The 13,870-nt window shown below is 41.3% G+C and overlaps 1 protein-coding gene across 1 annotated transcript in view; it reads right to left on the reverse strand.

Moving 5' to 3' along the window:
• The window catches only part of gstcd (glutathione S-transferase, C-terminal domain containing), a 77,107-nt gene that overhangs the window by 58,046 nt on the left and 5,191 nt on the right, over window positions 1-13,870 (reverse strand). Inside the window, exons 3-5 of the mRNA XM_007908844.2 lie at window positions 12,333-12,824; window positions 7,428-7,685; window positions 4,833-4,926 (exon numbers count right to left, since the gene is read on the reverse strand). Coding sequence (XP_007907035.2) covers window positions 4,833-4,926; window positions 7,428-7,685; window positions 12,333-12,824 — 844 coding nt within the window. The remainder of the gene's footprint in view (window positions 1-4,832; window positions 4,927-7,427; window positions 7,686-12,332; window positions 12,825-13,870) is intronic.

Consider the following 13,870-nt stretch of genomic DNA (forward strand, 5'->3'; position numbering starts at 1 on the left):
ACTAAGCAAGGCTTTATTTTACTTCAAAGAAATGAGCAATGTTAAAATAATTTGCCGTTCTAATGAGACACATTTTCGCTTTAGTGTCACTTGCCAAAAAAATACCCACAACTTTTTCATTCAAGCTTTATATCCAGAAGCATAGCTAACACTCTCTACTTAGTTACTGTATGTATGCACCAACTTCATGATAATTTAATAAGTTTTATTTGGGGCATCCAAACGCGAACATTTTTTAAAATCAACATTATTTAGCTTCTAATGTTTGATAACAAAAATCCACTAATCATAACCAAATCCAACTATGTGCCGTACATGAAGCAGAACATTGTCCTTCAAACAAAGTCTGAATAGGATGTACATTAAGTGTGCCAAATCTAATTTTGAAAAATGCTTTATTTAATACAAAAATTGTGCTTAGCCATGAAACCAAAACATATTTAACCCTGTGATTCAATGGTGGAATAGATTAAAGGGTCTTGAATGAAGAAAAATGTCATTGCTAACAGTTGTGCTTGATCACTCAGCCCTGCATGGTTTTTACAGTGAAAATTGTACTGTTTTGCTTTAGTCTGATTAAAATTGGAAGTCTTTTGAGTGCCTGCACTGTTTTCCAAGTGAAAATTCCAAGTGAGTCTTTTTCTAGATGCTCTTCGCAAATAAATACTTGAAAATTGATTCAGAACTAAGATTGCCCGGGCAACTAATTTTTAAGTAATACAGGGCTGCCTGTCTGAATAGGAAGATATAAGTGTTGCATCACTTTGTACAGCAGAATCAACTCATGTTAAGAATAACATTGTCATGGGAATTCAGAAAACTGTCCATGTTCATTGAAAAGGGAAACAATTTTCACTGTAAACAAAAAAGTCTTCAAGGCCAGTTACTGGGATTGCACAGCATATCCCCAAATAGTTTATTTAATTTTTCAGCTCTGCAAATCGAGAGATCTGAAGATCGCGTTGGATTGGACCATGCGGTGGAGCAGCACTCTGGATGTCCAATCTGTCAAGGAAAGATTGTGAGCGCTTCCCACATAGTGTTGGGTTTCTAATTTAATTTAAGTTGTCAAGCGAAGGCATAGTAGCGGCAAGGAGGGTCCTCTGAGAAGGAAGAGGAAACGTTTGGAGGGCAGGTCACCATGGGTTATGTATGTCGCTTCAATCTCTCAGCATCCAGTCAGAATGGATTGCCAATGGGGGCGGCTGGCTGTCTGCCCTCTCATGTCTGGGTATCATGTGGGAAAGACCACACTTGAGCAAATACAAATTAAACACTTTCCTAATAGTAAGCAAACCAAATGATGCTAACCCTAGCCATTAAGTATCAAAAGTTGCTGTAGTCATATTTACGCTTAGAATTATTAAAAATAATCTTTCATTTAATTTGTTTATTTTACTAACATTTCAGATGTGGGATGAATAGAAATAGCACTCTCGCCTCGGAGTAAGAAGTCTGTGGCTTGAAGGCCCACGACTAAGATAACACTCCAATATAGTGCTGGGGAGTGTAGCATTGTTGGAGGTGCCATTCTGCAGAACAGATATTAAACCGAGATCCATCTGCCTGTTCAGATCCCATGGGACTATTTGAAAAGAGAAGGAAGTTTCTACCGATGTCCTGGTCAACAATCAATACCCAAAAAATTGTCACTCACTTGTGGGACACTACTGTGCACAATTGGCTGTCACATGTTGTCTATAAAATACAATCAATCCACTGAACAGTATATCCTGTGAAGCGCTTTGAGACATCTCAATGACGTGACAAGGCACTATTTCAAATGCAACGATTATTATAAAATATTATTATTACTACTACAACAATTTCCCCCAAAGTATTTCCCCAAAGTATTAGATCAGTGGTTAGAGCACTCGCCTCGCAAGCGAGAGACCCGAGTTCGATTCCCAGCAGGGCGAAATGTTGGGCAAGTTTCCTTACTCCACACACCTCTGTTTACCTAGCAGTAAGTAATAACCCGGTTGTTAGTCGATTGGCGGATCGCTTTTTCGGGGATAATAATCCTTAAAAAAAAATTGAGCACTCAATCCACAACTGTGGATAATAATAATAATAGAATCCTTGCATTTGATATAATGCCTTATCACGTCTTCGAGACGTCTCAAAGCGCTTCATAGAATAGACAGTAAAGTGAATTGACTGTATATTTTGTGGACGAAATGTGGCAGCCAATTGCACACAACAGTGTCCCACAAATAGTAGTGGATTGAAGTGACCAACTTATTATTATTATTTTGAGGGAATTATTATCCCCGGAAAAGCGATCCACCAATCCTCTAACAACCCTGTTCCTACTTACTACTAGGTAAACAGAGACGTGTGGAGTAAGTAAACTTGCCCGACATTCTGCCCTGCCGGGAATCGAAGCCAGGTCCCTCGCTAGTGAGACGAACGCTCTCCCACTCAGTTACAGGACTCCACAAATAAACAGTCAATTCACTTTACAATATATTCTGTGAAGTGTTTGAGACATCTAGAAGATGTGAAAAGTGCTATATCAATTGCAAGAATTGTTATTATTATTATCTCACTTATCTAGCTGTAAGCTCTCCTGGTTAACAAGAGGAAGCAATGCACTCTGTTGGAAGACACGGAATAATAGTCAGATTGAAATTTAACAATTTTACTTTATAGATGTAAAGCATTCATGTAGTCAGGAGGTTCGGAGTACAAGGGGAGACCCAAGAGAGGAGCTCAGTGATCATCTCATTTCAGAAGCACAAGTGACATTTACCAAATGAATTCCACACCACGGAAATAGTCATGATCGGTATAAGAACTTCAGGAGAATTAAGTTGCTGGAAACTATTTTAGATCAGGTTTGACATTCGTCCTTCTCACGTGTTTATATTAGCTGAGACAAGAGATTTGTAAATCTCTGCACTCCCAATCTTTAATCTCCTTACAGTATAGCTGCTGAGCCCACAGCCGCCACAGACAGCTATGTGAGTGGAACGTAAAAGAACATTTCCTTGCTGTTCTTTTTTTTAAATACAGTTTCACGATGTGGCTCTGTACTAAACTGAAGAGTAATTTCCTGCTCATTACCATTTACTTTGGCTGACACACACATCAGAGTCAATAGCAAAGAAACAAACGCTCCCCTGCAATTGACTGCTATCAAATGTGTGTCTTTGACCCTGCAGGATTCTTTCCATCACATAGATGGATGTGATGGGAGGGGGAGGTGTCATCATTTAACTGGGTTTGGGATTTCTTGCTGGGATTTCTAATGCTCATTCCGGTAACACAGTTTAGATGCTTAATTGTTTCCATGCAGCTCAGCTCTTGCAAAGACAAGATTTACTGAAAAGACCATTTGTCAGCTCAGTACTCGTACAGATCAGCTGTTAAATCTCCTTGGCCCCCTTGATGGCTACCATATTGCAACCCAAACCAATCATCGTTTAAATTGTTTAGGGTACAGGATTGCCCGTCACCACACACAGTGTGGAACTGCAGAAGGAAGCTGAACCTGTAGGCAGGATCTGGTATTAGATGGGATCACGGCCTTGAGCAAGAGGTTGGGGGAAGACGGCAAGGTGGGGGGGAGGGGAAGAAACCGGTTTCTCATGCTCTAACAAATACCAGCAACATTTCTATCAGTGGAATCCAACAGCAGCAATAAAATATCTGGTGAGGTCAATGAATTAACTGGCCACCTTACAGCTACTTCTCCTCAGGGTCTGTGACTGGCTGAGTTATGCAGCAAACATGCGTGTACAATTAAATCAAAGCTGCCTCCAAACACGCAACACCAGTAAGACCTTTTCATCAAAAAAAATCCGACATTTTGGATCAAGTAAATTGCATAAGGTAATGTGAGATAAATTAACTATAATTAATTTAAGAAACTTATTCCTCACTCAGTTTTAAAAAAAAGTGTTTTTCTGGGAGGCTTTGAGCATCTTTAAAATTCATATTTCTTTTTGCGTTCTTATGCAAAACACTACAATATCGCCTGAGAAAGAGGGCCCAAGAGATTATTCAGAACTCTGCAACTCGTGTCCTCTCCCGCATCAAGCTTCCGCGAACCGATCAACCCCATCCCTGCCTGGCTTCACTGGCTCCCCATCCCTCAGATAATCGAGATCAAAAGCCTCGTTCTCATCTTCAGAGCCCTCCATGGTCTTGCTCCCCCCTACCTCTGAGACCTCCTAATCCCATATCAGCCTGCTCCAGGTCCCCCGTACTTCACGCCCCACTAGTGGCGGTCGGGCATTCAGCATCTCTTTCCCTCCCATTCTGGAACTCTATCCCACAATCCCTCCGCCTCACTGTCTCTCTTGCCTCCTTCAAATCCCTTCCTCTTTCACAGTGCCTTCAGCTAGCCTCAAGCCCCCAACCCTCTCTCTCTCTCTTCTTCTCTTGTGCCTGGCTTACCTACAATCTACTGAGACAACATCACCTATGAAGCAGTGCTGTACTGAAGGTAATCTGTACAAGCACACGGTTAGGAATTTAAATCACACTTTGGGCAAAGCTTATGGCACACAGATACACATCAGGGATATAATTGTTCCAAACAAAATGAAAATAAATTTTTTCATTGAAATTCATAATTGAGATTTTGAACGTTGTCAGTAAATGTGCAAGAACAGGTCCAAGAGGATCTGATCAATAAAGCGGAAAGAACCTTGCAGCATTAAGATGATGAATCACAGTTATTGAAGAGGTTACAAGTGGCAGAGGTCAACAGTGGTGCAACTTGACCTGGTTACAGGAGGTCCCCTGGGAAAAGGTATGTGAATTGTGAGGGCAGAGGGCTCAAACACCGCCAGGGTGAAAGGGGAAACTAAGATTGTTGTTACCTTCAGTGGGATTGACAGCTACCGGCAGGCTGCTCCAGTCCAAGCTCCATGAGGGACATGGGTGTGGAGTGAACTTCGCTGAAATCCCATTCTCCTGTTTTAGATTGAAGAACTTAATTAGTTTTTCCTCTGACCCAGGGATTTCACTTTTCATTTTCGTTGCCTCCGTTAGACCTTGTAGTTACAGATCCCTCTGGGAAAGTGCTAAAACATCATCTCAATTCAATTGGGGGTTGCAAATCCAATCGCAGCATTCCTGCTAGTAACACTGTTTAAATTAGGTTCTCTCATCAATACAAGGTGAATTGAGTCCTGTAGAGTAGTTGTTAGAGCACTCGCCTCGCAAGCGAGAGGACTCGGGTTCAATTCCTGGGCAGGCCGACAACATAGGCGGTTTCCTTACTCCACACGCCTCTGATTACCAGCAGTAAGTAGGAACCCAGTTGTTCGTCGATTGGCAGATTGCTGTTCTGGGCGTAATACTTCCTTCAAACTTTTTTTTAAACATAATAATTTAGTCGCTCAATCCACGATTGCTTGTGGGACACTGCTGTGCTTGAAACCTCAAGAGGCTGCTGAGAAAGCTAAGGAGGGAGCCACCACAGCAGAGATTGGTAAGTGTCTTCCTAATTCGTTTGCACATTGCATCAAAATCAACTTGGTGTAACCAAATCAAAGAGTACAGAATCTGTATCAAATTAATTATTTCATACAGTAGCATCTGTCTAATATAAATGCTTTTTGGGTGTGTCTGATGTGGTTCTGCAAGTGGTGAGGGACGCTCTGAATTTAATGCGTCGAGTCTCACCGCAGACAAACTTGAAGCGTCTAGAGTAGAAATCAAAACAGAGACACAATCTTCACCCAGAAATAGGAATACACAGCGCAAGTAGCACTACTGGAGGCACCCACCCAAAACACATTTAATAATAATAATAGTAATAATTCTTGCGTTTCATATAGTGCCTTATTACGTCTTCGAGACGTCTCAAAGCGCTTCACAGAATACACTATAAAGAATTTTGTGAGCGATATGCGGCAGTCAATTGCGCACAGCAGTGTCCCACAAACAATCATGGATTGAGTGACCAAATTATTATTATTATTTTTCTGAAGGGATTATTACCCCTGGAAGGTGATCCAACAATTGATTAACAACCAGGTTCCTACTTACTGCTAGGTAAACAGAAAAGTGTGGAGTAAGGAAACTTGCCTACAGTTTCGCCCTGCCTGGGAATCGAACACGGTTCTTCTTGCTTGTGAGGCGAGTGCTGTAACCATACGCTACAGGTCTTTTATCTACATCAGAAGCACATTGTGCACACACGTGGCACTGGGGTGGAAGTGGGGTGGGAAGTGGGAGTACATATTCAAATCAAATGCATTCCTGCATTTATAGAGAAACACAACCATCTTGTTCAGATTCAGAATTCCATGGATCTCAGCACTGACCTAAGCAATGCTGCACTACAGATTGGCTGCAATCCATTTCTCTACGAAGTGTCAACTGACAGTGATTGGAATCAAATGTGTGTATCAAGCAACAAAGTGCAAGACAGCAAATGATTCAGATTGAGCTAATGGCAGGAACCAATGCTCCAGACAACTCTGTTAAAAAAAAACATATGGTGAGGGGCTTCATAGGGTGAAACACTGAAGCACATACTGGGGTGTGGGTCTTTGCCCAGTGCTCTGAATGCCAAGAGCTTTTCATATTTTAAAAAAAAAGAATAACTTGGTCACTTAAAGCACGACTGCTTGTGGGACGCTGCTGTGAACAATTGGCTGCTGTGTTTTTCCGACAAAATATACAGTCAATTAACTTTACAGTATATTCTGTGAAGTGCTTTGAGACATCTCAAAGATATAAGGCATTATATAAAATTCAAGGATTATTATTATTACTCTTGGCATTCAGAGCACTAGGCAAAAGCAACATTAAGTCGACACCAGCCTACAGCCTTCATAATGGTTTAATTAAACTGCGCCAGTGTGTGTCCAGTAAACCTCGGAAGAAAATAAGAAAGATCTGCTACCGTCACTTTGGCGAGCCTTGTTCAGAAAAAACAGTACATAAAATTTTATCAAAGAAAAAAATCACTCTATGGGTAAAGAAGAATATGTGTCTCATACCTCAAAACGCATTTGTATCAATATCAGCCAGTCACTGGCAACTACTATTGCACTGTTTGAAAAGGAAAGGGAGTTTCTCCCAATATCCTGACCAACAATCTCCCAAATAAATATGGTCATTCATTTTTGGGCTTTGTTGTGGAACTTTGTTGTGCACAAACTGGCTTCTGCATCCACCTACAAAATACAGTCACTACACATTACAGTAAAATCCTGTGAAGGGTTTACAATAAAATCCAATTTTACATTTATATAGAGCCTTTCACATTGGGAGGATGTCATCAAGGCGCTTTGAGACATCCTTCCATCCAATGTGAAAGGACCTATATCAAATGCAAAGATTATCATCACAATATTACCACAATCAGTTGTCGGACTGATCACAAAAAAAACTTTCAGTCTCAACACAATATATGAAACGTAACAGCAAGAGTCTCTTAAAAAGGCACAAAATGTAATTACTTCTAGTTTGCTCATGGTGGGTCTCGGGCCACCTCGGAAATGGAGGTCGTCGCTCCCTGGCTCGCAGTCCATGGAATCGCTGGAGCTTGGCAACCGTACGCCCGAGGACGACATAGGACCCGTCGGGATGTTGAGAAAGTGTATCTCGCAGCTGGCTGCCGCTCTCTTCACTCCAGGTATTTCCTGAACTCGCTGGTACCAATGGGACAGCAAAGGCAGAGAAGACAGGACCTCATCTCGACGATCTCCAAGAGCAACCTGATCGGCAGAAATTCAGAAAAGACATTTCAATTTGCTAAATTGGGGCTTTTAGAGACTAAATCGCTGCCTTCAGATTTCTGCAATCAATTCATTACCAGGCTGAACATTTTTGTAATCTGCTATTACTTCTGTCTCTGTCATTAAGGGAGCAGTCATGCATGCAATGACCCAGCCACAAAAAATGGGTAAAATCAAACAAGGATTGAATTGGAAAATACACATTTTGTATGTTTTCGTGGCAGCTAGCTGTTTCCTCAACTGTTATTATTAATAATAATAATTCTTGCATTTGATATAGCGCCTTCTCACATCTTCGAGACGTCACAAAGCCCTTCACGGGATATACTGCAAAGCGAATTGACTGTATATTTTGTTCCCCAGTTGCAGCAAAGCTACACAAGAGAAAACTATTTTTAAATTCAAATCAGCAAAAGACTCAAGAGGTATCTAAACAAGGCCCTTAGAAACTCAAACATGAAGGGATAGTACAGGTCAAAAAATGTTTAAGTAACCCATCAGCAGTACTGAAAACAGTCACAAAACATAAGAGCGGAAACCTTACATCTTACAAAATTGTTTTGCATGTGGTACAATCGGATTTGAGCCACAATTTTTATATAATAATCCTTGCTTTTCATATAATGACTACACAACAGAAGGATATCTTAAAGCACTTCATAGAATTTACTGTAAAATGTAGTGTCTGTGTATTTTGTAGCAAACCCAGCAGCCAATTTGCACACAGCAAACAGCCATCAAGCAAATAACCAATTTTACTTTATCTTTTATCTTACATATTGTCCAAAAAAAACCGGGAGGAATGTCCTTTTTTAAAATTATGCCCTGAGATCTTTACTGTCCTTCTGAACAAGCAGAATCCCACACCACAACTGGAACGTACAGATTAAGCTAACACTGTAGAGCAGAACCAAAACAGAAAGTACTCTCAGAGGTACCATCCGTCAGATGATAAATAAAGCCCATTTCCTCCTTTGATGTCATGATACTATTTCAAAGAGGACCCAGGCAATATCTGGGTGTCCCAGCCAAAATTCTTGCCTTATCTAAATTCACTAAAAAACAGATTCATTGGACATTCAACTCACTGCTGTTTCTAACTATTTGCTGGTGCACATTCGCAGGATATTTTCCTGTTGCGCAGCCAATACATTTCAAAAGAAACTGGCAGTGTTAAGCTCTTTAGAGACATTTTGACACTATAAGGCACCGTGTCAAATGCAAGCATGATTTTTTTTTAAGCAGGCTATGGAAATTCAATTATTTCTACTTTTTTTTTGCAGATCCTAATTACACTGCGTGAAAACGTGGGGAGAACAAGAATTATCCAGGAGAGGAACCTGCAGTGATGCTTATTATTATTAATTTAGTATAGTTAATAATAATAATAATAATTTTTATAAAAATCCTTGCATTTGGTATAGCATCTTATCATGTCACCGAGACGTCTCAAGGCGCTTCACAGGGTATACTGTAAAGTGGATTGACTGTGTATTTTGGGGACGAAATGCGGCAGCCAGTTGTGCACAGCAGTGTCTCACAAACAGCCATGGATTGCTTTCCACTAAAGCAGGTGCAGAATAACAGTAATACCAGGGAGTGGAGAAGGCTAGATACAGTGAGGAATTTCTGTAGGAGGATAATCCAATTATTCCTCACATTCTTTCTTATTTTTCAGCTTTTGTTTGCTCTGACAGCTGTAATTTCTCCCCTAAAAGCACCCACCGTCCTAGAGCCACAAAAAACCCTTTTCACATTTACAAACGGTTCACACTGGCACTTAATTCAGAAGTTAAATCTTTGCTTTTACTCCGAAATTACTTTCATGCAAATGTGTGGCCTTTTTATTTCTCTCTAAATAATAATGTGGTAAAGCAACACGATACGTATAGAAGCAAATCTGTCAGGTTCAGGGCTTTCACACAGAAAACGTAAGTGAGCAATCGCTTATGCAGACAGGGCGCAGTAACATTTATGTTGGCTAGTTAATAATAGCTATAATAATAATATTTAACATAGATCCTTATCACGTCATCAAAATGCCTCAAAGCGCTTCACAGGATATACTGTAAAGTGGACTGACAGTGTAATGTTGTGGGAGAAACACAGCTGTCAGTTTGCGCACAGCAATGTCACACAAACAGCCATGGAGTGAGTGATCCTATGAATTCATTGTAGACAATATGTCTCCCCAACCTGGACCCATGAGCCAGAGTATTAATACATTGCATCTCAAACTGAGAGCGCACAGCCTCAGGACAACAGATACCCCAAAACAAGGCCTACAGCATGAGAAGTACCTCAAAAACAGAGCGCGCAGAGCCTGAGGACAACCGAGGCACTAGAGTACCTGAATACTGCAAAATGATTGCAATGGATTGGAAGCATCATTGCAGGGCCTCATGTCTTTTCTCATAAGAATTTCAGGGAACAGCTGTGCTGTCACAAACCCACGGGGTAAGCCACGAACCTCAGTCGGCACCAAACTGATTTTCCAAAGGACAGTTTCGCCCACAAAATATACAGTCAATTCACTTTACAGTATATTCTGTGAAGCGCTTTGAGACGTCTCAAAGACATGATAAGGCGCTATATCAAATGCAAGGATCATTATTATTATTATCAGAAAAAGACATCTCAGCCCAAATGACGTATCACAAGTGCAGAACAACTTCAGGAAAGTAATTCGCTGCACAGACACAACAGTGTAAACTTGATATCAGATACATTAAACCTTTTAAGCCATCAGGTCAGTCATTCTCTGCTTGGCTTACATTATAACAATCTGTGCAGAATGCAAGTATGCTGCATTCATCCACGACGACGACAACAACTTGCGTTTATATAGGGCCCTTTAATGCGGGGCAGCATCAAACATCACGGAGAAGGCAAAGCACACCATAGTTTCAAACAAGTCACAGAATATTCAAGCCTTTCGCAGACAAAGCCTTGCATTATACATCACTGTATTTAAAATAAAAAATGACAAGCAGCCCAGGTAAATTAAACTGCGGTATCTCCAGATGCCATTCATAACCGGCCTGTTTTACCAGCAGATGGTGAAACATTCCATTCTGAGAGATTTACAAAGATTTACAAAGACTGTACAGCACTCGGCCCAACCAGTCTGTGCCGGTGTTTATATTCCACACGAGTCTCCACCCATCCTTACTCCCTCCCATACCCTTCTGTCCCCCTCTCCTTCATATGAAGGTCTAGCTTCCTCTTGAATGAGTCTATACTATCTGATTTAAATTAAGCATTACAATTCTGAAAAACAACTCAACTGTGAAATGTTTGCAGAGAAAAAAAATCTTTGGAAGAAAACCCTTAATTTGCAACTTGACTCAATGGTCGCTCCCTCTACAAAACACAGTTAGAAATTAGTTTCTTGGTTTAGCTGTAACCTAGTTGTAAACATGGTAGTGGAAAAAAAATCAAACGTGGGCAGGCAACAGACATTGCTGCGCACAAATTGGCTGCCAAATAAGCTCTCACTCTCCACTTCACAGTGAATTCTGTAAAGTGTTTTCCCACACACCCAACATGAAAGGATTTATTATTAATTATTATTAATGATAATAATGACTCTCTGAAGCGCTTCATGGGATATACTGTAAAGCAGGGGTCTCCAAACAGTCGATTGCTGCTTGGTGGCGTCTTGTGAATAAAAACAAGGAGGAGGGATATTTACTGCAGTTTAAACAAAAATGTTTATATTTTTATTTCCAGATGCATGAAATACTTTGTGCGTCTGGCTTCGTTTTCAATTGGGCTCAATATTTACTCAGATCTATCGCTTGATCATGCTCGATAGTGCCACCTTGCGATGATCGACCAGTTGAAGACCCCTACTGTAAAGTGACTGTGTATTTTGTAGGTAAACACGGCAGCCAATTTCCACACATCAATGTCTCACAAACAGCCATGAAGTGAATGACCAATTTTATTTTATTATGATGTCTTTACTCAGTCGAAACCTGACAGTCTCTTGGAAGCATCTATTCTCATTCTCAGCTCCCCTCAGCCTTCCTTACAGAAACTCCTGCTGCTTTTAAATGTGGAACTAGGCGGTACGGATCCAATTTAAATACTAGCTTCAGCACGGCATGTGTGCCTGGGATCATGCAAGTCCTGGCTTAACATTCCCCCTCAGCATTCCTCAGATCACAACACAGTGGTGCTCAGTGCAGTTACTGAACGGAACTGGCCAAAAATGGGAAGCCTCACCAGAATATCCTGACCTTGAGACTATTAATAGAAGTGGTTTGATTTAAGACTTGCCAGTTCCATTATCCACCAAGAAGCTATTACAGTGTAAACAATGTAAAACAAAGGCTAATTTGAACTTTGGTGAAAAGAGTACAGCCCCTCTACCTTTACAACAACAAATGACATTTATATAGAGCCTTTCACATTGGAAAGATGTCCCAAGGCGCTACCTAAATGTGGCCGAAGTGCCCACCGAACATAGGCAGGAGAAAGGTTGGTATGGTGTTAATAGGTTGCAGAAGTAGGGAGGAGCAAGGCTGCGGAGGGCTTCACAGTGCAGTATATATACTGCATATATGACACTGTATATAGCATTGTTTTTCAAAAATTGCAGTTTAAGAATGCAAGACTCACAAAGTAATAATGAAGACAGGGCAGCAGGACCAGGTCTGTGAGTGTGAAGAAAAGACCTTCAGCAAACACATGCTCCAGTGCTGGCAGATCAACGGTCTTCACTTTCCTAATGCAAGAGGGCTCCCTAGTGGTCACGGACGGTAGCGGCTCCACACTGAGTTTGGAGAGTGCAGCGCTGAGCTCCACGCTGCTCGCATTGCTCCCCTGGTTCTTTTCTACATCTGGGTCTGTATCAGCCTTTCTTTCAGGGGATCTTCTGTGGGGGCCTTCAGATGTGCTTGCAGTGGGCTGCGTGCCTTTCGCCTTGGACAAGTGCAGTAGCTTCTGCCTGCGGATCTTGTCATCGTTGTGAACGCGGACTGGTTCCCCAAGCTTTCGCTCCAGGTGCAGGATTTCGGGTGGAATGACTGCCCGCTGATCGGGAGACGTCTCGAGAAAAGCTTCCACAGCTAATGGGATGCTGATTTCGCACAGCCTTGTCCAGTGGCTTACCTGTAAGAAAGAAAGCACACCTTATTCCTGTTAAATACTTTCACAATTTGACAACTAAAACAAAAAACAACTTGCATTCATATTGTCTCGGAGCGCTTAACAGTGGTGGAGCCCGATACCAAACCGGGGTACGGATGAGGTGACTGTAAGCACGGTCGAAGAGGAAGGTCTTTAGTCGTGATCTGAAAAAGGGGAAGGAGGGGACAAGGCCCTCTCGAACAAACAGCAACAATAATTTTATACAGCTCCTCTCACATCAAGAAGATGTTTCAAAGCACTTGACAGAGGCAATTGGCGGAAAGTGACTGAAAGCGTAGTTGAATAGATGGCTTTGAAGGTGCGGGAGGTGTGTGTTGAGGTGGAGGGACTGCAGGATGGAATTCAAGAGAATGGTTAAAATACAACAAGATTACATTTGTAGAGCGCCTTTCATGTCGAGAGGACATCCCAAGGAGCTGGGACAATACATAATACAATAATGAAAATTATTATAACTAAACAAAAGCTTGCATTTGATACATCTATGGTGTTGAAACATCTCAAAGTTATTAATAGGAGATTTCCAACCCTATTGTATTTTCACATTTCCAGTTTTTCTATACTAAGGGGGTCAAACGGATTACGCTTTCAAAAACCCGACAACTGAAAACATGGCACAAGATGCTGCTTTGCAATGGGAATCACCAAATATGGAAACAAAGCAGAATAGGTGGGTAGAGGCACAGTCCAAGTTTTCAAAGTTATTCTGCACTGGATGGTTTCCAAGTTTAAACTATTGATCACACTTGAGATTTGTTCCAAATGACGAAACGCATCTTACTGCTTGCCCTGCCCTACAATCAACCAGCACTAGAACATAATAAAACAAAATACCCCCGGCACACGGAATACAACTGAATTGTCTGGGAAAGTGCAAGATCCCATCCATCACAGCAACAGAGAGTTAGAATATTGCACTAATCTCCTTGCTAAGACTTCCCCCACATGCATTCAAATGGTGAGAGAACAACCATCTCAATGCAAATACAAGAGTCTCCTGGTAACAT

This window comes from Callorhinchus milii, unplaced genomic scaffold, assembly GCF_018977255.1.
Source record: "Callorhinchus milii isolate IMCB2004 unplaced genomic scaffold, IMCB_Cmil_1.0 Scaffold43, whole genome shotgun sequence".
Taxonomy (NCBI): Eukaryota; Metazoa; Chordata; class Chondrichthyes; order Chimaeriformes; family Callorhinchidae; genus Callorhinchus; species Callorhinchus milii.